Source organism: Chionomys nivalis, chromosome 19 (assembly GCF_950005125.1).
Source record: "Chionomys nivalis chromosome 19, mChiNiv1.1, whole genome shotgun sequence".
In the NCBI taxonomy this organism is placed as follows: domain Eukaryota; kingdom Metazoa; phylum Chordata; class Mammalia; order Rodentia; family Cricetidae; genus Chionomys; species Chionomys nivalis.
The window spans coordinates 56168853-56196263 of record NC_080104.1 but is presented as its reverse complement, the minus strand read 5'-3'; the positions used below and the strand labels follow the sequence as shown (position 1 = coordinate 56196263).

The following is a 27411-nucleotide window of genomic DNA, read 5'->3' as shown; positions in this document are numbered from 1 at the left end:
GTCAGAGGAGGCGGGCATCGCGTCCAAACCCAGCGCCTGCGCGTGCTGGAGGCAATCGGCAGCAGAGACCGAGTGTGCGGCCTGGATAGCCGGATTCCGTGACACCACCTGTGCCACGCGCTACCACGGCCTGCCCGGTATGGAGGGAGAGTGCCGGGTACTCTCCATCCAGAGCCATGTCGTCCGCGGCTACGTGGGCAATCGGGCGGCCATGTTCCCGCTGCAGGTACGCGCTCTCCCGCTTATATAACCCGTGCTGCTGTCGGGTCTGCTGGATCGCAGCAAAGCCTCCCCAGACCGATGACCTTGGTCCCCACTTCGGCCACCCTCGGTTCCTCGTTGAGAGCTGGGTGCGCTGCGGGCAGAACCTGGCGCATGCGGGCCGGGGCGTAGAGTGCCCTGGGGAGCCTACAAGTAGGGTGGTGCAGGTGGCACGAAGCCCCCTACCCTGCTGTGGCGCACTCAGTCCCTGCTGCTTCCGGCTGTCTGGCCAGCCGTGGGCGGGGGCTCCCCGAGGCGTTGAAATGCTGAGCTGGAAGGATCCTGCCCTGCAGAAGCGCTGACAGCCTTTTGGTAGACACATTGGCGGGTGATTGCACATTCCCTGCTGAAATCCAGGTTCTGCCTCTACCCACCCAGTGAGCTTGCACCCTGGAAGAGGCTGAGCCACACTTTGGGTTCCACCACTCCTGGGGTGGTCTGTCCTTCACTGGGATAGGACTCGAAGCGCCCTGCAGCTCCCGCAGGCCTGCTTCTATCTTAAGAGACAGCACAGTTTGCTGAGTTTCGCCTTGGAAGCAACCTGTTAGAAGGGCTGTAGCTTGTCACCTTTCCAGAGCCTCTTTCCCTCCTGTGAGGTGTGTATGCCCTGAATGAGGCTATCTCCGATCATTTCTGGCCGGTGGTGCTTCCTGCTTGTGATCAGGTGGCCCTAGGAGGAAACCAGGGTGCAGTGGGTATTAGAATGGGGGCTAGGGACAATGCCAGAGTGATTGGCACTTCCTTGCCTGCCCGGTCCAGCAGGAAGATTGGGCTGATCTGGCCAACCAGGTGGTGGCCTCCTTCACTGTACCTCTTTGGCTGCTCACTGAGCAAGGTGGCAGGTATCTGTTCATCTCATGCCTAGTAGCTGCCCTGACTCTTTGGGGACATTAGGAAGGAGCACCTGGCTACTGCAGACCTGCAGGAAGGATCTAGAAGGAAGACAGGTAGCCCAGGGCACTAAGGATAGTCTGAGGGCTGTCCTGAAGCTGGCATGCTTGGCAGACAAAATAGGGCAAATGGTTATGGGTGTACAGTACAGGGGTTCAAGTCCATAGGCACGGGGCGGTTGCTGAGATTAACCCCTATTGGTCGATAAGCAATTCTTCACCCACACCAACATCTATTCTTATTCCTCCCCAGATGCACTGGTCTGGTGCTTGATGCTCTTAACTGTTGCTCTCTAGGTTATGGGACCAGGGGTGGGGAGCAAGATCACGGAGGTGAGACTGTACTTAGGAGCAAAGGGGTAGAGTCTGTGAAGCAGGGACAGCCAGGGAAGGTGGAGCCAGGTTGAGCTGTGAGCCGTCCTGTCACCTTGGGCAGAGGTGAACAGGGCTCCTGGGGCCATGTGTCCTGCATCTCTTGTCTCTTCCACCTGCTGCTGCTCTTCCTTCACTGAGTCCTCTGGACCTCTGTCCTCTAGACTGCACCAAGGACTCAGCTATCTCATTCAGCCTGAAGCTACGGTGTTTCATCTTCTCAGGGAGGAGACTCTTCTTCACTTCCCTCCAGAGAGATGCTTAAGGACCTGGGGGACTCCTTTGAGGTCCGTGTTGGCATTTTGCTGCTCACCATACCTCTGTATCCTCTGGACAGGGAGAAGCAATGGGATGGTGGGCAGGACACCTCCGACATGGAGAGCCCTTAGCACGTGTGGGGAACTGGCACTGTCAGAGTCTGCGGTGACCTGGGGCCAGCACTAGCCAGCCTTTGGGTAGCTCTTCCAAGAGGAGCAGCCCTCAGGTCCAGAGCTGTTCTCAGTGGAGGCGGTGTGTGTGTGTGTGTGTTCTTACTGTACAATCTGGAGTGCACGGTCTCATTCACACTGCTGGAGAGGGGAAGGAAAGCTAGAAGCAGGGAGGATGTAGTCGTGGGCTGGAGTCCCAAGATTTGTCCCAGTGCTGTTCCAAGAAGGCCACAGGCAGGAGGCTGGAGAGGCCGCTTGGGACTGTCCCAGGTGACTGGAGGTTGTACCATCAGGTGGCTGTCCAGTCAAGCCAGAGGAATGGCTGGGGAAGTTTCTGCGTCTCCCTTGTAGACCTGGCGCCTGTAGACTGTTGATGAGCTGGTACCAGGCCTTCTGGAGTCGCTTGTGCTGGGCCTGGCTTGTGGCTGGGGAGCTCCCGCTATCATATGCCATTGGGGCACAGACTCACACCTAAACCATCAGCCCTGCCTCCCCAGTGCTCCCTTTAAAGTCTTCCGAGCTCCCCCCTCCCTGGTCTCCCACAGGCAGCTGGGAAATAATCATACAGAGGGGCAGCAGAACCTCACCCCTGTTTCCAGATTTTGCTTCTGGCCCCAGGCCAGGGTGTAGTGGCCAAAGGTTTCTTGTGACCAGAGTCAGGAGGAGGTGGGGTACTAGATGGAATAGCTGAAGGTTTGCAGAGCAGAAACAGGGTAAAGGGAGAGTGGGGACAGGCTCCTGGGCTCCCCGCCCCTCCCCCTCCCTTTCTCACTCCCCTCTGCCACAGGGGAGGGTCTGGGACCCTGGGGCTTTCCTGCTGTGTTGGCTCTAGACGGTGGGTGAGCAGGGAAGGGCAGGGTGAAGTGTAGTGTGCCCTGCTGCCTGCTCCCCCCTACTGGCACCACCACGTCTTTCCTCCTTGTTTTCTGTGGTGGAGAAGACTGAACGCAGGACCTCGTGAGTGTTTAACAAGTGTTCGTCCACTGAGCTGTGCCCAGGCCCCTATTTCTTCCCTTTTAAAATAAGGTCTCACTATGAAGGCCTGGCTGACCTCAAACTCACTGACTTCTGCCTCCAGCGTGGGGATGAGAGATGTATGCCACCATGCTTGGCTTCCCAATACCCTGTTTAACGCTGCTGGGGACAGAGGCCAGGGCCTTTCTCACACGTGCTAACTAATGCTGTACAGCCAGCTACACTTCAGCCCACTTCCTCCTGCAAGGGGCAAGAGTCAATATCTCAAGGGTGTTTGTGTATGCATCCACCCCTGTGTGGGTGTGTGTATATGTATGCACATGTATGTGAGCAGGCACAGGCATACACATAAGTATATGTGATGGGCTTCCTGAGCCCCTTGTGTGTGTGCAGAGCCTTCCTCACAGAATGGTTTGCCAGCCCGTGTTCTTTATGTGTGTCAAGGGTTGTGTCTCTATTCTATGTGCTTTCGGAGAAATCTGAGAACATTCAAGTTCAGGATCTAGTGAAAGACTGCAGTGTTGGTGATTTCAAGATGTCCCTTAGGCAAGGGAAGAGAGCCACAGGGACTGAGCTGTGGCTTCGAGCTGGGTCTTCTGAGGGTGGCAGGCCCCTGACTGTAACAGAGGAACCAGGGTGTTGGCTGGAGAGGCACCTCCTGCTCTGTCCTTACCCATGATTGTCTCCTGGAAAAGCAGCCCCTTGAGTAGCTAAACTGAGGACACTAGACAAGACATGGCCCATCCAGGGGCCAGTTGCTGTGAACAGGTGTGAGGTCCCATGGGTGGCAGCCTGCCACCCTGCCCCCTCTGGGACAGTGTGCAGGAGGCCCTGAGTAGAGAGACCACAGCACAGAATAAGGGCAGCTCTGGTGCAGTGGCCTGTAGGGGTGAATTAAGGCCACATTGTGCAGCTCATCTGGGGTCAGGAATGCTATTTTGGCACTCCCTGGAGGCTCAGCCACTTCTAGCTTGTCTGAGCCAGATGTGAGGAACTGGCCAGCTGATAAACAAAGGGGGTCATGGGACAGTTCCTGACCAGCTTGCATCTCAGTGACCACCTGGAACCTAGGTGAACCTGTATCTGGGTTACTGAGTCTCAGGGTGACCGGGGAGCAACAGGTGCTGGCAAGGTTGGCCCCTGGCTGTGCCTGCCTAGCACTGTAATCCTGGCATGAGTGCTGTGAGCCAGGCTGGGGGTGGCCCCAGGACCTGGAGTGAGCAGGGTGGGTAGAGAGATGCATTGTGGGACACAGGCTGTCTCTATAGCATTCACCATGGAGATCAGAGGGTGTGGTTTGGCTGGACTGGAAGGTTGGTCAGTGGCAAGTGGTGGGAGGGATGTGGCCCTTTGGCAGTTAGGTGACTCAGGGTGACACAGTCACAAGACACTTGCCTAGCCTGCTTGCCGATTCCCATCTGTGAAAGAGGCTTAAGCATCAGCCTGGGACTGGTTCTCCAGGCTGGAAGCACCTGTGAGGATCAACCTGCCCTCCCCCTCCTATCTGCCCCAAGATGCCTGTGAAAGAACCACACTGGAACATTCCAGAGCTCACCCCACTGCTGCTGTGCTGATTCGCTCTGCCTCCCTTGGAGATTAGCTGAGCCATTGCTCTAAACACAGCATCTTCAGGCTGTGTGAGCCTCTCTGCTGGAGGTTTGATGATGCAGCAGTGGAGGCGGGCATGGGGCCCCTGGGATGTGCACCACCTGCCTACACAGCCAGCCCAGCATAGCACACGTCACTGCTGGGGGCAGGGGTTGAGGGTGAGGAGCCTGGGGCAGCCATGGGCAGCAGGAAGCAGGAAAGGCAAGCTCCATGTTCCTGTTTTGGCTTTCACTTTCCCAGGTGCCACTTGTCCTCGTCTGGAGGTGTTGCCCCCAGCAGTGGGAGGGAGAAAGCATAACAGGCTGTGTTGGGGATGCTTTAACTACCCCAGGAGACAGCGGGGGCTTCTCCACAGGGTGGTGCTGTCCACACCCCTCACCCTCATCCATCAGCAATTCAGGAAACCCAGTCTTGAGCTGGACACTGAAAAGCGAACCCTAGGTAAGCCTTTGCCAGCTGTGGCTCTCAGGACTGCTGGCTCCCAGTGCCACTGTCTTCACATTGGTTCCCAGCTCACACAGTTATCTGTATGGAATTTGTTCTAAGATCCATAGGGGATGCCCTAAAATGAAGGTAGCACTGAATGCTCTATATAGAGTGTGTGTTACAGGAATTTTGTCTAGGTTATTGTCTGTTCAGTTGAATGGAACTTTGGGTTGGAGAGGCGGAGCTCACATTCAGCTGGCTTGGATGAACCAGAGAGTCCTTAGTGAACTCAGAACTGAAGAAAGAGTGGCCCCAGGGAGCAGAGGCAGGGTCCAAAGGTTGCATGGCCTTTTTGGAGCAGGTCATGGCTGTGGTGATTGTTTCACGTTCTTATCTTGTATTTGTCTCCAGGTTTTATAATATAATCAACAGTGAGAGAAATCCCAGCAAGTGTTTTGTCCTGTGCCCGTACACCTCTAATTTGCACTTATAAGGCAGGAATTAGAAAAGCTTAAGAACATAGCAAAGGAGAGTAGCCCTTACCTACCTGCTGAACCACATTAGTGAGTGCAGGGCTAGAGAGATGGCTCAGTGATTAGGAGCACCAGCTGCTCTTGCAGAGGACCAGGTTCCACTCCAGTACCCATGGTAGCTCACAAAGGTCTATAACTCCATTTCCAATGATTTCCTGCCCTCTTCTGGCCACCATAGGCACTGCATGCACATGGTGCACATACATACATGCAGACAAAATATCTATGCCCTTCAAAGAAATCTGTTGATAAGTGTGTACTCACTCTTACCTATCCATCTACCTCGAGTCAAGAGAGATTTTTCCTGGTTTGTGTGTGTGTGTGTGGTGTGAGAGATATGTGTTTGCATGTTCACAAGTATGTGGTACATGTGTGCCAATGCTTGTGGAGGTTGAGGGTTGTCACATATACATGGGTTCTGGGGATCCAAATCCTAGTTCTCACATTTACTCATGTTTGTGTGGTGAGTGCTTTGTCTCTGAGCCATCTTCCCAGCCCCTGAAGACAGTGTTTAATATCCTGGGACCTCATTGGCCATGGATACATGAAACCATGAAGCCACAGTGTGTGGATCAAAGGAAGCTGCTGCCCTCTAAGAAAGCTTGCTGGGCAGTGGTAGCGCATGCATTTAATCCTAGCACCTGGGGAGGTAGCAGCAGGCAGATCTCCGAGTCTAAGTTCAGCCTGGTCTGCAGAGCAAGTTCCAGAACAGCAAAGGAAAGGAGAGCTGACAGTGGCATGGGGTGTTCAGAACGAATTGGAGTAAAGAAAGTGGTCAGTAGCTCTGAGCCTGGCGTTGAGTCATTGAATCGCAGGGGGTGAGCCTACTGCCTGGGGTGCTGGGCTATGCCCATTGCATACGATCAGGGATCAGGAGGTCTTGGCTTCACCCGGGAACAACAGAAAACTCTAAACTCTAGAGAGGCATAGTGGGGTCCAGCTGGGGTCGAGGTAGAATGCACGTAGTAGAGACACAAAAGTCAGTTGAGGAAGTGAGGATGGGCTGGCGTCACACAGGCCTTCAGCAGGAACTCGGGCAACAGTGGGGAGTGGGGCTTGCAGAAGGCGTGGAAAGCAGTGTTGTGTAGCTGTGGTGGTCTGCAGCACGTGGGGAGTGGAGACAGGAATTGGGGACTGTTGCAGTGCTCTGTGGCTGTAAAGAGACTGTAACCATGGCAACCTACAAAGGTGTTATGTGAGTAGTAGTGTGTTTTTTACTCTTTCAGCTCTTTTGGCGGACCCACCACCCAGATCCCAAATGAATCATACACAGAGGCTTATTCTTAGTTATAAATGTCCGGCCTTAGCCTGGCTTGTTGCTTGCTAGCCCTTACTTCAACTTATATTATCCTGTCTTCCTTTTGTATCTGGGCTTTTCTCATTCTCTTACTTCTTTGGATCTTACTCTTCCTCCGTGGATTGCTGTGTAGCTGGATGGCTGGCCCTTGGTGTCCTCCTCCTCCTTTGGCTACCTTTCCTCCTCCCAGATTTTTCCTATCTATCCTCTCTGCCTGCCAGCCCCGCCTATCCTTGCTCCTGCCTCGCCATTGGCCGTTCAGATCTTTATTAGACCATCAGGTGTTCTAGTTAGGCACAGTAACACAGCTTCACAGAGTTAAACAAATACAGCGTAAACAAAAGTAACACACCTTAACATGATATTCCCAAGAAAGCATTGGGGCTAGCTTACAGTTTCAGAAGGTTAGCCCGTTAGCTTCATGGCGGAAATCACGGTGGTAGACAAATGTCGTGCTGGAGAAGGAGCTGAGAGTTCTACATCTGAATCCACAGGCAGCAGGAAGAGAGTGACTCTGGGCCTGGCTTGGACTTTTTGAAACCTCAGAACCCACCCCCAGTGACACACATCCTCCAACAAGGCCACACACACTTCCTAATCCTTTCAAATAGTGCCCCTCCCTGGTGACCAAGTATTCAAATCTATGAGCCTATCAGGCCATTCTCATTCAGACCACCACAAAGACTGTCCTTGGGCACGTAGAAAGTTAGAGTCTAGGACTGGAGAGATGGCTCAGTGGTTAAGAACACTAGCTGCCCTTCCAGAGGTCCTGAGTTCAATTCCCAGCCACCACATGGTGGCTCACGACCATTTATAATGTGATCTGGCGCCCTCTTGTGCACATACAGAATACTGCATGCATAATAAAGGAAGAAAGAGTTCAGCAGCCTGGGCGGCATGAGATCCTGTCTTAAAAACAAAAAATATGAACAATTAAAAGAACTTCCCTCTCCCCAAAACAAGGCAGCACTTTGAGGGACAGTTCCCCTTATACCCAGGACTTTCTCCTCATTAAAGTGAATCTCCTATTTGTTTTTATTGTTTTGAGACAGGGTCCCTGTCGTCCAGGCTAGGCTCACCTGCTATCCTGCCTCAGCCTCGGGTGCGCCCTTCACGTAGCTTGTTTGTGGGTTTTTTTTTTGTTGTTGTTTTGTTTTTTTGTTTTTGTTTTTCTGTGTTCTGGTGGTGTGTCATTAATGTTTAGAGCTAGTGTGGGTGGGGTGAGGAGGGCTGTTAGAAAGTGCTCATGTGAGTTTCTCTAGCGTCCCCACTGGGACTGAATGAAACTTCTTGCTTGAGGCAGGACGAGATAAATGGTCTTTCGCCTATGCCGTGCCCACCGTGCAGAGAGCTGTGTATGTTGAACCTTGGACATAGACAATGGTTAAGTGTAGGTAGTTGCTTGGGAGGTGGTGAGGATAGACTATGCCTCTTTCTGATATAGCTGTAGGAGTGTAAGCATTTCGAGGCAGTGGCTCTGTATAACGCTGGCCTATGCAGCGTCGTTCCCCATCCTTTTTGGACACTGTCACTCACTTCTTAGCCTTCACATCTCCAAAGTCCCTTCTGCCTTGCAATCTGGGGAAAGTACTCTCAAAAGGCTCCTATAACTAAATAGCAAAAATGAGGCCCTGGGAGGGGGTTCACACACTTAGAAGAATTTCACAAGGGTGAGCAAGGGCCAGGGGGGCCACCCTTCAAATCCCACCCAGTGTAGAACATGTGAGTCCATTTGAATGGACTGAGTTTCCTGTGATACATTTCCTGGCACATTTTGAGTAAAGGCTTCCCAGGGATAGATCTGCTGATCTACTGCTATGCAGCCCAAGGTCAGGAGGTTCCAAGGGGCAGAGGTCTGCTCATGCGGAGTGACCCTGGAGCCATAGCGGGGGCAGGAAGGAACCTGCCCTACGGGTTGTTCCAGAGGTGAATGTTGGGGAGAAGTCAGCTGTTCACCATGTTTTGGGGGGCGGGACACAGTCCTGATTCCTGCTTGAGCCAAGAACTATTTTGTGGCTTGTACCCCTAGGGCTGGTGCACAAGGTTGTATCAGGCAAGCTAGGGCAGACACTAAAGCCAGAGGGGGGACATTAACATATGGTGATGTTTGTCAATCCAGGTCCTGGGAGAGCAGAGAAGGCAAAAGGAGGAATGTGTGTGCAAGCGCGTGCGTGCGTGCGTGCGTGTGTGTGTGTGTGTGTCTGTTGTGTCTGTGTGCGTGCATGTATGAACATTCCAGCACCAGCTTTAAGAGAGAAGGTGGGTCATCAGAACTCAAAAAAATGGGGAGAAAAAGGAGAATGTGATGTCACATGCTTGGGAGACTGTGTTAGGAGACTTGCTCTGAGTTCAAGGTGAACCTGGGCTACAAGGAAAGACCTTGTATCAAAAAAAAAAAAAAAGAACAAGCAATCTCGGGGAAAGGGAACACAGGCTGGTTGATGCAAAAATTAAAGCCTGGGCAAGCCTCATAACAGGTCCCACTGCCACTGGAGAAGGAGCCATTGATCCTGGTGGGAGAGATGTGTCACTTTGTCACCTGGAGGAAGAGGAGTGACATCCAGGGGACTGACAGTGCTGCTGGGGTTGAGTGAACAGTGGAAGCGGGCACATCGTCCACCACTCTCCAGTCCCACTCTGCCCTCCTGTTGGAAGTACCTGCCAGGAGACACTACTCTGCAGGGATGTGATGTCCAGAGTCACAGCCGAAGCCCCCAGAAGAATGGATTGGAGCTGAGAAGAGGAATTAAGTGACAGCGGACTCCATCCTCTGGGGCCCAGGGCTCCCACTCGGGAGCGAGGTTCCGTCCTTGCCTTCTCAGCTGAGGATGACTGAGCTTTGTATATGCATTATTTGGAAGGTGGATTCTGGAAATATTCAAACTAGCACATGACGCTGATTAATACAGCGCTTTTGACAGTAATATTTTAAATGGAAACACTAGTCCAGGGGCTCAGCGCCATCATTTGGAAGCGGAAAATAGCAGTTCCTTTCTCAGACGTGTGCGCCAGCTCTGAAGGATTAATTATCTGCGCACGCAGAAGCAGCGGGATGGGACAGCTTGGCAGGGATTCCAGCACGTGTGTCATCCTCACTTCCAGCCTGGCTCGTCACAGTTATTAGAACCTTAAGGGGTTTGAGATGCTGGAAGCTATATTGGTGCACAGAAGTCTGCACCAATAGGCGAGCGAATCTGCCAAGTGCCTTTTTTACCTTTCTGGATTAGTGCAACTGCTAATTTTTGTTGCATTGCTCCAGTGATAATACCGGCTTGAATTTTGGGGGATGAGCTTATGAATGCGAACCATAAGCCCCTGAACTCAGTGAGTTAGGACGAAGCAAATACCATCACATAGAATGTGTGATGTGTGGCCAGAACTTCTGCCCCTTTCCCCCAGGGCAGTCCCTCTCCTGATGCTACCCGAGGTTTGTCTCTAGCATCTGTGTCTCTCTGCCCCGTAGGCTGCCTTGTCTCATCCAGGCGGCTCTCTAGGTGAGGCAGCCCCTTTGTCTGCCTCGTCAGAAAACATTTGAGGTTTTAAAGGAGCAGCTGGAAAGGGCCCATTTTCTGCCACTCCACGGTCACTGACACCTCTCCTCTCTGCTGTCCGTGGGTCAGATTTACAGGACTCTTTTGTTCAGGTGTCCTGGAGTTCTGGTGGAGGGAGTCCTCAGCCCTCTGTTTACCTTGAGGTTCTGGCAAAGGTGTCACGAGGTGTTCATACTCCTGACTTCAGTCGCATGGGGAGTCTAGAGTGGTCCTCAACCTTCCTAATGCTGCGACCCTTTAATACAGTTCTTCACGTTGTGGTGACACCCAACCACAAAATTATTTTGTTGCTACTTCATATCTGTAATTTTTCTACTGTTATGAGTCATGGTACAAATGTCTGATATGCAGGATGTGTGGGGGTCTCGACCCACAGGTTGAGAACCACTGCTTGAGACTCTAGTGGGTTGTACGTCCTTTATATATCAGCAGCAGACAGAGTCATGGCCACTGGGCCAGTTCCTCCTGAGTCCTGGACCCTTGGTGGCCACACCCTGGCAGGCCCTCTTTCTGGCCATTCTGTTGGTGGCTTCTGCACTGTGGGATGCTTTTACATGGGGCCTTGTTCAGTGGTCCTTGCCTGGCGTTGCTGTAGAAGTGGATGTTAGGTGAGACCTGGTTGAGGGAGTGGAGAGGACATTAACAGTGGTGACGGTGGCAGCAGTCTGGGCATAGTCAGCCTGGGACCTGAACTAGAGGTGGGAGGACACTGTGGGGTCCGCGCATAGTCCTGGTAGGTGGCCTGGTCCGCGTGGGCTGGCTGTAGATAGGATGAACACAAGACTGAATCCCATGTTCCTGCCAAGTACCAGAAAGGATGCTGGCCCTTCCTGAGTGACTGGAGGGAACAGTGCAAATCCTCTTTGACCCCATGCCTGTCATGGTTGAGGGTATCTTGGCTCAAGGTCAGAAAGAAAGGACATAGTTAGGATCCACAAATAGACCTATGGTCTGTGGAGATGGCCTTTGAAGGACTGACGGACCGTGGCTGCATTCATAGACTTGAATCTATCCCTTGGTTTTTGAGACAGGGTTTCTCTGTAGCTTTGGAGCCCGTCCTGGAATTAGCTCTTGTAGACCAGGCTGGCCTCGAACTCACAGAGATCTGCCTGCCTCTGCCTCCTCTGAGTGCTGGGATTAAAGGTGTGCACCACCACTGCCCAGTGGTTTTGGGTTTTAAAGACAGGGTTTTTCTATATAGCCCAGAATGTCCCAGAACTCTGTAGACCAGGCTGGCCTTGAACTCAGAGATCTGCCTGCCTCTGCCTCCCCTGTGCTAGGATTAAAGGCGTGCGCCACTTCCACCACCACCACCGGCCACAAACTGCATAAGCTCAGGGTCTGTTACTTTAAAATAAAAAGCTCTAGACTCAGTGATAGTTTTTATTTGGAAAAGGTCCATAGCTTTAATTTGGCTCAGTGAGCTGCTTTGTGTGTTGAGGATGAACAGCTGCCCCACGGAGCCTCGGTCTCCACCCAGCTTGTCAGGGGGCCCATTTGTCCTGTCTGTTTGAGCTATGAGAGGCCGTTCAGAGGGGCAAGCTGCTCTAGGAACATGGTTGTTCTGGGGGACCTCAGCCCTGACCTGCGACCTTCTTTCTCTCATTGACGTGGAGGGAGGGAGAGTTTGCTAGCTGGTGTGGTAGAGACTGGCTGAGCTGAGCAGCCCAACTGGGGCTGGGTCTTGCCTCCTCAGGGTGGGTTAGAAGACCCACAGGGCCCGCTCCTTATCTGCACAGACAGCTGCTCACAGTGCTTTCTTTGGCCACTTTCATCAGGTGGGCCCTCTCAGGTGCTCCGTGAAGCCTTCAGTGCCTGCCAGCAGGGGAGAAGGGTGTAGCCACCCTGGCCCTTTGGGCAATGTTCCTGACTGAAGGAACAGAGGAATCCCATGGTCAGGCTTGTGTGGCCCTGAAATACAAACATCTGCCTGGCTTGGGCAGGTCCTTCTGTTCCCACCCTGTGACCGTCCTGCCCAGGGGTCTGTACCTCCTGGATGGTCTCCTCTGTCACCCTCCTCAAGTCAAGACTGTAGCCGTAGTTGGGACCCCTGCTCTGAGTTCTCGGGGTCACAGATGGGCACTCACACACCTCTTCTGTTTGTCCTGCAGGTTTTGGGATTTGAAGTTGATGCTGTGAACTCCGTGCAGTTTTCGAACCACACAGGTAGGAGTACAAGGTGGTAGCCATGGTGGAAGTGAGCGTGGCATATAACCTGGCCTGAGGCTGGAGGCTGGAACCTAGAAGTGCCACTCTGTGCACAGCCTGTGCCCACACCATGGCTGACTTGTGTGTCCACTCTTCTGGAGCTGACTGGTGGGAAAACCTCTGTGCCTCAGTTTCCTCCTCTGTTAAGCTGGCAGTCATAGCACTGCTGTGTTAGGAGAGCTGAACAGGTCAACCACAGGGAGTGCTGCCGTGTCCCCTTGCCGACAACTGGTGGCCTGCATGTTTGTATGCTTTTCCACTATGACACCTCCTTGGGTTAAGGAGAGGGGCTGGGTGGGCTGTCCTGAGCTGGGGTGGGATGGGCTGTCCTGAGCTGGGGTGGGGTGAACAGCTATATGCCCCCGTGACCCTATCCACATCTTCTGGGACACAGTTTCACAGGCCTACCTAGGGCACTAAGTGCTCCCTGGATTGTTTTGATGGAGACTAGTCAGGGCAGGGCAGAGACCACTGTTCGGCCCCCACAGTGTGGGAACTGGGGTGCTTCCAGCGTATTGGGATACCACTGAGGCATTGAGCCCAGAGCATCCAGCCCTTAGAACAGCTCACTGGGCTTCCTCAAGACGGGTAGGTGGTTGTCATCAGCTGAGATGGTCACGGGGGAAACTGGGGCTCCTGCATCCACAGCTTAGCCTGTCTTCTTCCCGCAGGCTATGCCCATTGGAAGGGCCAAGTGCTGAGTTCACAGGAGCTCCATGAACTGTATGAAGGTCTCAAGATAAACAGCGTGAATACGTACGACTACGTGCTCACTGGTGAGGGTCCCCAGGTCCTGGTTTAGGGTTTCCGGCAAGCTGGTGACATATCAGACACAGATCCCCTTTCTAGGCTCAGACCTTGTCCCTGCTTCCTTCCCAGAGGGTCTTGGTGTGCACTGACACCAACACTTTCTGGAGGCCCCTAGAGTTTGGCCACACTGGGTCAAAGGTGAATCGCTACGTGAGTTCATCTGTTCTGTTTCTGGTTGCATTTTCTACATATTGAATCTATTTGCTAATTTATTGTGTGTAATGTATGTCCTTGTCCACACAATCGCACATGTGTGTATGTGTGTCCTTGTCCACACAATCGCACATACATGGCGCCACAGCATGAGTGCAGAGGTCTTTCCGCCATGTGGGTCCTAGAGATCGAACTCAGGTTTTCAGATACAGCAGCAAGCATCCCTACTCCGTAAGCCATCACACTAGCCCCAAGTTAGGTTTTGTTTTTCCTAAAGCAGGGTTTCTCTGTGTAATGGCCCTGGCTATCCTGGGACTCGCTTTGTAGGCCAGCCTAGTCTACATAGTGAGTTCTAGGTGAACCAGAGCTTCATACATAATGAGACCCTGCCTCCAAAAAAATAAAAATGTTTTTATGTGTTTTTATGTATAAAAGTGTTTTGTCTGCATGCATACCGCAAAGGGCTTCAGATCCCCTGGGAATATAGTGATAGACAGTTGTGAGCTGCCATGTGGGTGCAGGGAATTGAACTCGGGACTTCTGGAAGAGCAGCCAATGCTCTCCATTACTGAACCATCTCTCCAGTCCCTGAATAAAAATTTTTAAAGAGACACAGGGGCTGCAGAGATGGCTCAGTGGTTAAGAGCACTTAATACAGGCGGTGGTGGCACACACCTTTAATCCCAATACTCGGGAGGCAGAGACAGGCAGATCTCTGTGAGTTCGAGGCCAGGCTTCAAAGTAACAGAGAAGGCCTGTCTCGGAAAATCAAAAAGAAAAAGAAAAGAAAGAAAAAGAGCACTTACCACTCTTGCAGAGGACCCAGGGTCATTTCCCAGCACACATAGGGCAGCTCACAACTGCCTGTAACTCCAGCTCCAGGGGATCTGACCTCATCTTCTGTCCTCTTAACGTTCATGCACAGATATATACTCAGGCACACACATAAAATAAATATTTTTAAAAAGTGATACGTTTTGTTGAACGCGGAATTTGCCCATTATCTGTATTCTCATCATTCAGAACTCTTGTGTCCCTGGGAGCTGGCTGCCTGTCTTCCCCTCTATGAGTGCAGACCTTTGGAGACCTTGCATAGTTCCTGTCCCCCACTCCGATGCATGCTTGATTTGATGGCTCTGGTTAAAGCAGATGCCCTGGTGGTCAGGGTGTTTTGGGAGGATAAACAACCTGGATTTTCCCTCCCAAGGTTACACAAGGGACAAGTCCTTCCTGGCCATGGTGGTGGACATCGTGGGGGAGCTGAAGCAGCAGAACTCCCAGCTCGTGTACGGTGAGAACTGGGCCATGATGCCTCTCCCACGGTGTGCCCCGTGCTGCCCTCACCCTCGGGAAGGGGCTCAGCCATCTCACTTCATGCTTGGGTGGTGGGGTGGACACACCATATCTAGTTTGTCTGCGTGGAGCGTGACATGATGGTTTCCAGGCAGCACTGGGTCCATGTGCCACCAAGAGCAGTGGCGATGCTGAGCAGACATGCAGACTCAGGCTGCTCCTGAGTACCGGTCTCCCAGGAGTGCACAGCGTGCTCTACCCTGAAGGCCAATAGCCCATTGCTTTGTCTGTGCAGTGTACACTGTGGTCCAAAGGGAATGTGCTTGAACCTGGTTTAGTATTCTCTCAGCCAGGCTGGGGGGAGGGCACTGTTCCAGTCCAGGTGACCTGAGGTAATGTGTGCTTGAGACAAAGGTGTGAGTGATGGTGTGTGTGAAATTATCCCGAGGACCTAGTTGTCTTGGGCAGAGAAGTGCAAGGTGCTGGTGCATACAACTGTTCTTGTGTCTCTGTGTGTATGTAATGTTGACATAATTGAGAGACCAGGGGTGAGGCTCAGTTGGCAGAGTGCTTGCCTAGCATACATGATGTGGGCCTGATCCCCCACCACGTAACTGAATGTGCAGGGGTGCACCTGTAATCCCAGTCCTCGGGGTCGGAAGTTCAGGGTCATCCCAGCTACATAGTGAGTTCAAAGCCAGCCAGGGCTGATGAGAGCCTGTCGTCAGTTAAGGGTGTGCACTCTTCTGGCAGAAGCCCCGAGTTCAGTTCCAAGCGCCCACTCTGACTCATAGCTGCCTGTAAATCCCACGACAGAGACTCTCATGCCCTTTTCTGAACCCCTGGGCACCTGCACACATGTTCTACGTGCACACACACAGGCACACACTCTGGCGGTTAGAGCAAGAGTTAGATGTGGTGTGTATGCCTGCATCTTCTGCTACATGGGAGGCTGAGGCAGGAAGATGGTGAGTGCAAGGGTAGCCTGGGCTGCACGGTGAGAAAGCAGACAGTGTGGAGGTCTGTCATCAGAAGCCATAGCAGTTGCTGACCAGATGCTGTGTCTCCGCAGTGTGCGATCCCGTGATGGGGGACAAGTGGAACGGCGAAGGCTCCATGGTGAGTGCATTCCCTCCGCTATTAGACACGGGGTCTGTGCATCTGCTTTGAACCAAAGAGAAGGTCACCTTCCTGGGTAAACCTGTGTGGACCTCATCCAAGGCTGAGTCACCCCTGTTAGGAAGTTGGTCAGATGGAGGACAGGCATCAGTTAGGGTGGTAACCACAAACAGTCTGTCAGTCTTGGGCTCTCTGTCCTTATCCGTTTAACAATGAGGAAGTCACTCTGAGCTCACCAGCCTTTCAAAACTGGGCAGTGGATGGGTCACAGTCCATGAGTGAACCGGTCCTGTCACCGTCACAGAAACCTCAAACTATGGAGATGGCCCAACATTTTAAAGTCAGTGTTTTAACCCTGGCATTGTCTGTGTGGCTTTGACTCATCCATTACTCTTTGTGAGTTCCCTGAGCACAGCTGGCCACATGTGGTCCACACCAGTGCAGGACTCACCTGGACCTGTGTCCTTCCTGCCCTCTTCTGCCAGTGGAGTCCAGTGGCAGTGACTGGACCAGGTGTCTACTTTGCTCAGTGGCTGTCTTTTCATCTGCTTTCTCCAGTGCCCATTTTCTGGAAGGTTCCCTGCACCAGACCCCCGTCCCTCTTTTCTTCCTGTTACTGCTTGCTGCAGTGTCCTCAGCCAGCCTAGGAGATGCTGGTGTTTGGTCCTAAAGAGCTCTCCTTTGGGCTCAATGTCACTCGCTCTGCTGTGTCCTGATTTTGATTAAATGACTTTCTTGGAGGGCCTAGATCAGATATCCTGCATATCAGATACTTATATTGCAATTCATAACAGTAGCAAAATTACAGTTATGAAGTAGCAACGAAAATAATTTTATGGCCTGGGTCACCACAACATGAGGAACTGTATTAAAGGGTCACAGTATTAGGAAAGTTGAGAACCTCTGCTTAGGTTCAAGATGTGTTAAGGTTCAAACAAGTAGAAAGCTTGTAGATGTCATGGTCAGCCCTGAGTTTAGGAGTTGGATGGTCCAAGTGGTCCCATGTATTCTTAGCTCTTCTCCAGTTTATACCAACTTACGCCAGCCAGTGGGAGTCCATCTGCACAGGACCTCGGACCTCTAGGGAAATTCATCAGCAACTGAGTGGGGAGAGATTAGACCCCTGGACCACTCAACAGTACCACAAATCATCATGGGAACAGACAGTTATTTCAGAGCCTCTTGTGGGACTTGAATGTCAGGAACCAGACGTGGCCATGGGTGTCTCTGTAATCCTAGTTACTTGGGAGGCTGAGGTGGGAAGATTGCGAGTTTGAGGCTAACATTAATCAAAAATTTAAAAGAATGAGCTTGAAGGTGTAGTTCATGCTTGCCCAACAGACATGAGGCCCTAAGTCCATCCCCAACATGGAAATAATTTTAAAAAAGGAAGTAGAAGGTTGTTCTAAGCTAGTCTTGATGACTCAACCCTGTAATCTCAGGACTTGGAAGGAAACAGGAGGCTTGCTCTGACTTCTAGGCCAGCCTGGGCTACAGAGTAAGAACCTGTCTCAGGAAAAAAGGGGCGCAGGAGAGCACTGTTCTGTTGAATTGTTCATTGATAATTTAAAACAAAAATAAAATGATCAAAGTGTGTTGGCTCACGAGCATGTCTTAGGAAGAGATGAGACGCCCCAGGACTCAGGCTCCCAGAGCCAGGTGGGCCCACTCCTGGCTGCCTCTCGTCATCCTGTGTGGTCCTGTGTCTTAGCTCCCTACTTCCTGTTCTCCCTTCTGGTTCTGGTGAGCTGAGCCTACCCTCCTGCTCCAGGCCCTTTATGGTGGCAATGCCAGGTCTTCCCACAGGATATGGGCTTTGGGAGTGTTCCTCACTGGGCCCTCTTTCTGTGGGAGTAAGTCCCCTTCTTTGTCTCCTGTGCTCTCCAGTACGTTCCCCAGGACCTCCTTCCCGTGTACAGGGACAAAGTGGTGCCCGTGGCAGACATCATCACTCCCAACCAGTTTGAGGCTGAGTAAGTAACTGCATAGCCAGCAGGGCCGGTGCCCTGGCGAGCCCTGCACTGTCTTCACATGTGTCCTGGCAGCCCCACATCTGCCTGCTCAGGTCCCTTGGTGGCCTTTAGAGAACCTGGCCTGCACTAGACTGATATGTCACCCTTGACCCTATAAACCTGTACCCCTAACCCTGCGTTGTTTCCCATTGCCTCTAATGTCACAACAAGTTCTCTTTCTGCCTGGTTGTCTGTTCATGATTGTGTGGGCTCACAGTATCCCTCTGCTGGCAAGATGCTCCAAGGAGAGAAAGAGGAGATGGCACCTGCCAGCTGAGGGTTTATGAGGCTGGGAATGTCCCCAGGTGAAACTGCAGGCCATAGATCTCCTTCTGAGCTCACGGCCCCTGATTAGGTGAAGAGTCAGCTCCTAAGACACCTGCCAGATACCTAGAGTGGCAGGGCACAGGCCTGCCTCTCTGTCCTGTGAGATAATTCCTACAAACTTGGGATGCAAACATTGGTGGGCATTTTAGACTGAATAGCTGAGGGCCCCAGCCCTGGGCCCTTCCCAAGGAAAGAATGGCATCTCTTTGAGGGCCCTGTGCTGTCAGCAGGCATGTACATGGGTTGTGCTGGCCATTTGGGCTGTCAGAGTTGTATAAACATCCATTACCTGACCACAGTGCTGAGAGACACGGGAGTTATAGGTGACTGTAGGTAGCTGGTTCTCACTGCTGTCACCTATAAGCAATCACCACAGGTTGGAACCCCACCATGTATGTGAATTTCCTTATAACACATTTCCCTCTTGACCTTCCTCCCTCTTCCGTGTGTGTCTCTGCCTCCCCTGGTTCCTGTGGCCCGTAGACACAGTGATGGTCTCTTGTGGGGATGCAGGTCAGTTGCCAGGGTGGTTGTACTGTAGACACTGGCTCACTGCTCCCATCTGTGTTCCAGGTTGCTGAGTGGCAGAAAAATCCACAGCGAGGAAGAAGCACTGGAGGTAAGGAGGCCTTCACGCACGGCTCTGTTCATGGGGAGGAGATCCTCACACAGGGCCCGAGTTCCCGGGAAGGAGACAGACACCATCTTCTGAAACAGATGACATTTGAGAGATACTGAGCTCTGACCTCAGATGTGGCGAATACCCAGCCTTTGTCATTGACTGGTACCTCTGTCCCTCTGTCATTTCTATGCTCGGTCTACCACGTGTCCATGTCTGTGACCTGGAGTTGCTATACCAAAGCGTTCTCTCATAGCTGTGGAGTCTGAAAACCCCACATTCAGGTGCGGGATGGGGTGAACTCTCTCTCGGGTCCCCGGGAGGTTCTGTCTGCCACCTCCAGCTCCTTTTGCTGTGGGTATAAGGTTTTGACTTGTGGCCTAGCTGCCTCACGACACAGCCATGTTCCCCATCATCATCCTTTATAGGACAGGAGTCATCTTTTTAAGACGATGGGGTGCAGCTCACTCTCCTGTGGCCTGTACTTAAGGCCAAGTAGAATCCTGACCTTAGAGTTGGAGGTGATGTCATCAGTGTATCTCGCCACAGTTCAGCTCAGAGCAGCCACCACATGCAATGAGTGCCTCCTGTGTGCTGGGCACTGTGTAAGCTCTGGGTACAATCTTATCTATTGTACCCCAAAGCCAGCCTCAAGTGTCATTCTCGTGGCCGTCACTGCTCTGATTACCTTCAATTCCCACTGTCTTAAACCAGCCAGCAGGAATGAGCCACCCACAATCCGGTGGAGATAGACCTTTTTTTATTTTAATTTTCAAAGATTTATTTGTTTCTATCTCATATTTGAGTGCTTTTCCTGTGTGTCTATGTGTGTACTGTGTCTATGCCTGGTGTCCTCTGATCCAGAAGAGGGCATCACATTCCTTGGACCTGACAGTTAAGGACAGTTGAGAGCCACCAAGTTGGTGCTGGACTCTGACCCTGTGTCATCTGCAAGAGCAGCCAGTGCTCGGACCTGCTGGACCACGTCTCCAGCACCATGATGGGCATCTTCTGGGCCACACCCAGGGTCACCATCTTATCTTCCCCCTTTAGCCTTAGAGACCACAGCCTGTGTGTAGTCTATAGCCCATGTATGTTGTTACCCGCTGTGAGTGGGCAGTGGTGGCTAGGTTCAGTTCTTGACCCACGAGTGCGCCCTGGGAGCATTGTAGTGCAGGCTGGAGCATTCATTGGGTTTAAGGGAATTTCGCCATCTTGAGCCAGGTGTCATGGCTCACTGCACTTGGGAGGCAGAGGCAGGTGAATATCTGTAAGTTCAAGACCAGCCTGGTCTACATACCAATTTCAGGTTAGCAAAATTTATATAGTATGACCCTGCTTCAAATAATCAATAAAAACAAATGGCAAAAAGACAGATAAACCAGCTTGGAGAGAAGCTTGCTTCTCATTGGTGGATATGACTGGCTTTCCAGTTCCCAAAGAGTTGGGGCAGGGCCTCCAGGCTTCTCCACATTTTCAGACTCTGAGCTGTCAATGGCCCTGACAGAAGATGGCAGACCACAGGCTTGGCCATGTGTGTGCCATGTTCTAGGTCCTCTAGAGCCCATGAAGCATGCTGGTCATGCTGGCTGCTTCAGCTCTGATTGCAGAGGACAGTGGCTGACCAGGGTCATCCCCCTTGAGAAGCGTGACTGTCAGGAAGCGCCATCGTGGCCGGAGGTGCTGACACTCTCCCTTGCTGCTGGCAGGTGATGGACATGCTACACTGCATGGGTCCGGACACAGTGGTCATCACCAGCTCTGACCTGCCCTCCACACAGGGCAGTGACTACCTGATCGCACTGGGCAGCCAGAGGATGCGTAAGTGCCTGCACCACCTGCCCTGTGTGCTCCCTGGGTCCATCTGTTTCTGTAGCCCACAGCTTTCAGGCCCCAGAGAATACTGGGGGCTCAGTAGGAGGGAGGTTGTGACTCAGTCAGCAAGGGCCTGGTACCTCTTGCCCCTCAGGAGAGTCAGAGAGAAGGCAGGTTCAGGACAAGGGCTCTGTGGAGCCAGAGGGTGGGACCATTTGGGCTATTGGGGACATGAGCAGGCACTCCTAATTGCTGGATGATCAGATAACCATGCTGTGCCAGGACCTGTAGGTTCTTAGGTCTGGTGAGCTACCCCACACCAGTGACTTATGCCAAAAGCAGCTGAGTCTGGCTTCTGTGGCCCAGGTGTCTACAGTGAGTAGGTTTGTGCTGGACTTCAGTAATTGGTTATACAAACAGCTCATGAGTTAATTATACTTGAAGTATTACAATGCTCAGAGCTGGGACGAAGGCTGACCAGAACCCCACGTTCATACCCACTGGCTCCGGTGAGCATTCTGGATGCACAAGGGTGTGGGGATGTGCACCTGAATGCTCCTGTGCTACACACAATCATGTAGACACACACATGTAGGCACACACATGTACACACACGCCTGTACACAGACACACATGCACACAGAGTGCATCCAAGCAGTTCCTGGCACTCAAGTGTGTAAGGCCATGCTAGTTCCATGTTTCACTTCCCTTTGGGACAGTGGTGGCAGCAGGGGTCAGTTATGACAGCCCATACTGAGTCCCAGGGCTCCTGAAGGGGGCCATACCGCATCTGTATAACATCCCCAAGGAAGGACAGTGCTGGCCTTCCTGTCACATCAGGAGAAGTGAGGACAAGTTGGGCTGGAAGGTTCCCTCTGCGGGGGTGAGTGACCCTTGTCTAGCTGAGAAGTCTCAGACCCAGTGGCCTGACTTATGTCCTCCCCCAGGGAAACCTGACGGCTCCACGGTGACTCAACGCATCCGGATGGAGATGCGCAAGGTGGATGCCGTCTTCGTGGGCACTGGGGACCTGTTTGCTGCCATGCTTCTGGCATGGACACACAAGCACCCGGACAATCTGAAGGTCAGTTGTGCATGTTGCTCCTCTCCACAGCTACCTCTGCACTTTCAGTGGGAATATAGGTTAATATGGTCCCAACAGCGTGGGGTGGTGGCAGGTTTAGTGGGAGCCTGGCCCTTAGCCGCAGCCCAAGGATCGGTGGGAGATTCAGCTGACCGTGGGCTTGGAAACCCACTGTCCCAGCTACGCTTATGTCAACGTGACCCAAGCTAGAGTCATCAGAGAGGAGGGAGCCTCAACTGAGAAACGCCTCCATAAGATCCAGCTGCAGGGCATTTTCTTAATGAATGATTGACGGGAGAAGGCCCAGTCACACAATGGGTGGTGTCATCTCTGGTCTGCTGGTCCTGGGGTCCATAAGAAAGCAGGTTGAGCAAGCCAGTAAGCAGCACTCCATGGCCTCTGCATCAGCTCCTGCCTCCAGGATCCTGCCCTGTTGGAATTCTTGTCCTGCCTTCTTTCCATGATGGACAATGATGTGGAAATGTAAGGGGAACAAACCCTCTCCTCCCCGAGTTGATTTTGGTCATGGTGTTTCATCGCAGCAATAGAAGCCCTAAGACACCCACCCTGTCAGTCTTGTCGCCACTCTTCCCTGGTTTGGGAAGTAGTGACACAGGGACCAAGACATCAGAGACTTAAGTTTGAAAGTTAGAAACAATGCATGGATGTAGCATATGGAGACCTGGGGTTTGAGACTCAGCTGTGGTGGGAACAAAAGCTGGCATCTGTACAGGAGTCAATGAGAAGTCCTGGGCCCATGTAGTTTTCTAGCTGCTCCGTGGTGACTCAGGAGCCACTTCCAGTGCTCAGCCCAGCTCAGGATGTTTCCTGCTATGTAGCCATTGCCTGACTTGATAGACATAGCCTTGGGGACCAAGGGCAGAGGGTTGAGGATGCAGGCTGAGGTAGGCCCTTCCCCCTCGGGCCTTTCATGGAGGTGGTCTTTTTATGGTTGTCTGTATGTCCATCCCACCTACTTCATGCACTTATGAGCAGACAGGTTGCTCTTGTTCAGATGCTCCTCAGCAGAGCTGACCGACTGGGACCAAGTCTGTACTAGGTGGGCACTCCACAACTAAGCCACATGCAGAGCTCCAATGGGACTGTACTGTGTCTTGGGGATCAGGGATGGGGCTTTTATGTGAATATGCATTTGAGGATGGGGCTCAGCAGGTTCAGAGGAGTTTTCTTTTTTTTTTTTTTTTTTTGGTTTTTCGAGACAGGGTTTCTCTGTGGTTTTGGAGCCTGTCCTGGAACTAGCTCTACAAGAGACCAGGCTGGTCTCGAACTCACAGAGACCCGCCTGCCTCTGCCTCCCGAGTGCTGGGATTAAAGGCGTGCGCCACCACCGCCCGGCCAGAGGAGTTTTCTTATGGCTGTCCCCTTGCATCTGTGATCTGACCTGTGTGCATAAAAGCTGCATGGTGACCAATTAGCAGGTTGTTTCTCCTGATGCCCACCAGCTGACAGCCAGCATGCCTTCCTCCAGTGCTGTTGCAGACAGAGTACAAAGGCTGGAGTATGGTTCAGTGGTTGTCTTCGTTAGGGTTTCTATTGCCAGAAAGAGACACCATGACCATGGCAACTCTTACAAAGCTTCGACTGGGGTGGCTTGCTCACGCTTTATACGTTCAGTCCACTATCATCGTGATGGGGAGTATGGCGGCATGCATGGTGCTAGAGCTGAGAGCGCTACATCTTGCAGGCAACAGGAAGTTGACTGACATACCGGGCAGTATTCTGAGCAAAGGAAACCTCAAAGCCCGTCCCCACGTAGACACACTTCCTCGAACAAGCCATACCCACTCCAAAAAGCCACACCTCCTAATATTGCCATTCCTTGTGAGATTATGGGGGCCAGTTACATTCAGACTACCATAGGGCGGAACACTAGCATATATAAGGCCTGGTTCCATCCCAGTATAGCAAACACAAAAAGAAAACGAAAAGATGGAATAACTCCTACCCCAGTGTAGACAGCCCCCGCCCTGCAGTCCACCCACAGACTTGATGTCCTGCACTGTGTGCCGGGGTTGACGGCTAGGAGGTTTCCTTCTGTTAGACTGGACCAACGGGAGAAGAAAGGCTGTCATTTAGGGGGGGCAGTTAGTTGTGGGGACCTGGACATGGGTTCCCTGGTGCTGTCCCAATCACCCAATCCACTCCTTGTGACTTCATCTCTGACTCCTTGCTTATCTGATGGAGAGGGAGATGGGCTCTCGCGTGTCAAGTCCCCTGAAAACTAAATTTAAGTCTAGAAGGCTCGCTCCTGTTTCCCTTCCCTGGCTCTCCACCTCCTGCCAGCTGCAGGTGTAATTGGCAGCAGTGGGGTGTTTGTTTTGTTCGGGGCAGCAGAAACTTGCCAGCTGGCACCCAGAGGAGCCTAACAGGGGGACTCCCAAGGCAAGGCCTGGTTCAGCCAACCCATGTAGGGAACTGAGGCATGTCTGGGCACCTGCTGAGTCCCCCAGGCCTCTGGCCTTGAGAGTCGTGGGCAGCAATGCTTTCTCTTATAGTCTTTAAAACTACTCCCAGGAATTCTCGGTAACACCTGCTGTGTGCCAGGTGTGCCCAATTCTGACAAGCCCCAGGCCGCTGACCCTTCCCATGGGGCATCTCCCTCCACACCCAAGTGGTTTATTTAACAGGCAGTGTCTGCTTGGCTCTCTCTCCACTGCTATAACAAAATACCTGAGACTGTTTACAAAGAGGGAAGGTTTCTGTCTACTCAAGGTTGCAGAGGTGTCTGTCCACAAAGACAGCCTTGTTCCTTTAAGACGTGTGGCTGGCCAGGTGGTGGTGGCACACGCTTTTAATTCTAGCATTCCAGAGGCAGAGGCAGGTGAGGATCTGAGTTCGAGGCCAGTCTGGTCTGAAGCACGAGTTCTAGGACAGGCTCCAAAGTTACAGAGAAACCCTGTATCAAAAAACAAACAAAACAACAAAAAAGACCTGTGGCAATGCATCAGGATGGGATCCAGGAAGCAAAGAGGCAAAGAAGAAGGTAAAGAAAAGCACCACCCTCAAGGACCTAAGGACCTTGTACCAGGCCTCACTTCCAGAAGCTGTCATCCCCTCCAGTAGCACCCTAGGCAGAGGGCTTGCCTCTAGTATGGGCTTTGGGGGACATTCCGGGCACAGGCTAGTGCAGAAGCATTTCTGTGGGGGTTTATGCAGTCACCCCCATGTGAGCGACAGTGGAGCGGCTTCTGGTGACTGGAGCAGCTGGTGCTTGTGGGCTGTCCTGGACAGCGATGCTCGCCCAGGTAGGCCAAGGCAGCGCCTCTGTCCTCTGTGCAGGTGGCCTGCGAGAAAACTGTGTCTGCCATGCAACACGTGCTGCAGAGGACCATCCGGTGTGCAAAAGGTACCTGCCCTCCTGCTCTGCCTTCCTGGGAGGTGGCCCTGTCTGGAGGTGGGTGTGTGTGGGGGGGAGTCCTCCTTCCAGCCTCTGCGTCCTGCTGCTGTTAGTGTGGGGCAGCAGGTGGCAGTGTGGAGCGCCTTCTGAAGTGGGAGCTGCAGTGTGGGGAAGGGGAGGGAGGCCCCTGGCTGCGTCCTGCCTGCTCCAATCTTGTTTGTGTTCCTCAGCTCAAGCAGGAGCAGGACAGAAGCCCAGCCCGGCCCAGCTGGAGCTCAGGATGGTCCAGAGCAAAAAGGACATCGAGGACCCCGAGATCGTCGTGCAGGCCACGGTGCTGTGATGGTTGTGTACTCACCCCGACACACAGTGTGCTGGGGTCTCCGTTTCCATCCCCCTGAAAGCTGTAACGTCTGCCTTAGAGCCATGACTGAAACTTGACATTTTGTTTCCCCCTGAGGGTCGGGTCTCAGCCGGTCTCATCCTGAAAATGTGCCATCATTTTTTTAAAAGTAATAATAACAAAGCAGTCACAGAAATGTGATTCAGAAACATGGCCCCTTCCTCCCCGAGGCCTCCTGACTGCCTCATGTTGACTCACCGCTATGTGGAAGGTGGGTGGAACAGGCAAGTCTGCTGCCTGTAGACCTTTCTGTTGGCCACTGGCTGCCACTGCCCCCAGAACCTGGATTGAGCTGAGAAGAGGCCTGTGGTGGCACTGTTTTTAAAATTGGGTTAGGTCTTGGCATCTGGAAGAATTATGCCAAATATCTTCATTGCCATCTGGTCTTACCCTTGTCCCTGCATTAGAGTTTCTGTGTGTCTTGCTGCTCTTGGTGTCTCTGAGGATGTCGGACTTAGGCAGCTGTTGGACTGTGTGGGCGGGTTCCATTTTCTCATGCTTGAGTGTGCGCACAAGCATGTAGTCACTGTGACAGGGACCTCTTCAGGGCCCCAAACATTCTGGGGACCCTGCAAGCCCTATGGGTGTCAGCAGGAGTTCCTGTAACTTGGGACCAAATTCTGGGAAACTGACTAACAGAGGTCAGCTGTTGAGCCTATGGTGGCTTGGGAAGTTCCGGAAAGGTTGCCACACTGGGCTCCTGTGGGAACTCAGCCAGCCCTGCAGCACTGCTGGTTGGCACTGCACTTGCCACATGCTGATGGGCACAGTGCATTGCTGTTTGGACAGACAGGGAAGGAGGGGCAGGGGTGCACCTGCCCCATGGTGACATACTTTACCGCTGTTTCCTCCCCCGATTTCTGTATTCTGTGCCCATCATATGCTGAGGGATGAGAGGCCCTTATGTGAAATCAGCTAACTCTCTGCCTCCTTGGAAGCTCTGCTCCTATAGAGAGCATATTGGCACTGTGGGGGCAGGGGCAGCCCTTAGACTCCTGCAGGTGATGGTGACATGTTCCATTTCCATTGCTCAAGTGTGGCTTTCCTGGCTATCCATCCTGGAATTTGGGGTCCCTAAGACATAGCTGTGAATGGGGCTCTTATTCATGTCTCATCTCAGCACCCCACCCATTTCCCTGTCCCTCAGTTCATGACATTTCCCTCTCCTGAGAAGCCACTGCCTGCGGAGAGATAGGAGACTGGAAGAGGTGGGGACCATGATGTGGCCCCCATGTTGGCATAGGTTCCCTGGGGTGCAGGGGTGCAGCCCATAGGGGGGCCTCTGAGAGCCACAGCCACCTTAGCATAGTCCAGTGTTCCCCTTCCCCAGTTAGAATGTCCTAGATGGAGGAGACACTGGTCCACAAGGGCGGGCACTAGTCTGCCTCTGCTTCCTCCCCAGCCCACATCCTGAGCGCCTTATCTTTCTGGTCACAGCTGCAGGATGGCTTAGCAGGTAAGGCTGCCTATTGTCCTGCCTGACAGCCTGAGTAACACACATGGTGGAAGCAGAGGCCCTATCCCTGTGAATTGTTCTCTCTTACACACACACACACACACACACACACACACACGATAAATGTCATTTTAAAAATGATTTTGGCCAGGCGGTGGTGGCGCACGCCTTTAATCCCAGCACTTGGGAGGCAGAGGCAGGCGGATCTCTGTGAGTTCGAGACCAGCCTGGTCTACAAGAGCTAGTTCCAGGACAGGCTCCAAAACCACAGAGAAACCCTGTCTCGAAAAACCAAAAAAAAAAAAAAAAAAAAAAAATGATTTTGTTTACCAGTATCCTAAGCCAGGTTTAGCTAGCTCTCTGGCATGTGTTTCCTGGTCCCAGTGCCAGCCTCTGAACCCCAAACTTTGCTG

At 52.5% G+C, this 27411-nt stretch overlaps 1 protein-coding gene across 1 annotated transcript; it reads left to right on the top strand.

Annotated features, from left to right (window-relative positions):
- Pdxk (pyridoxal kinase) lies at positions 1-27144 on the top strand. The gene is made up of 11 exons (XM_057751997.1): positions 1-226; positions 12453-12507; positions 13221-13325; positions 14720-14803; positions 15878-15924; positions 17812-17897; positions 18837-18882; positions 20592-20703; positions 21645-21781; positions 25082-25148; positions 25370-27144. The coding sequence occupies exons 1-11, from the start codon at positions 140-142 to the stop codon at positions 25480-25482; spliced, it is 939 nt and encodes a 312-aa protein (XP_057607980.1). The 5' UTR covers positions 1-139; the 3' UTR covers positions 25483-27144.
- The last annotated feature ends 267 nt before the right edge of the window (positions 27145-27411 follow it).

Coding starts and splice junctions, on each gene's coding strand:
- Pdxk (XM_057751997.1), top strand. CDS start 140: ATGGAGGGAGAGTGCCGGGTACTCTCCATCCAGAGCCATGTCGTCCGC. Junction 12,508..13,220: donor GCAGTTTTCGAACCACACAG/GTAGGAGTACAA, acceptor TTCTTCCCGCAG/GCTATGCCCATTGGAAGGGC. Junction 25,149..25,369: donor GACCATCCGGTGTGCAAAAG/GTACCTGCCCTC, acceptor TGTGTTCCTCAG/CTCAAGCAGGAGCAGGACAG.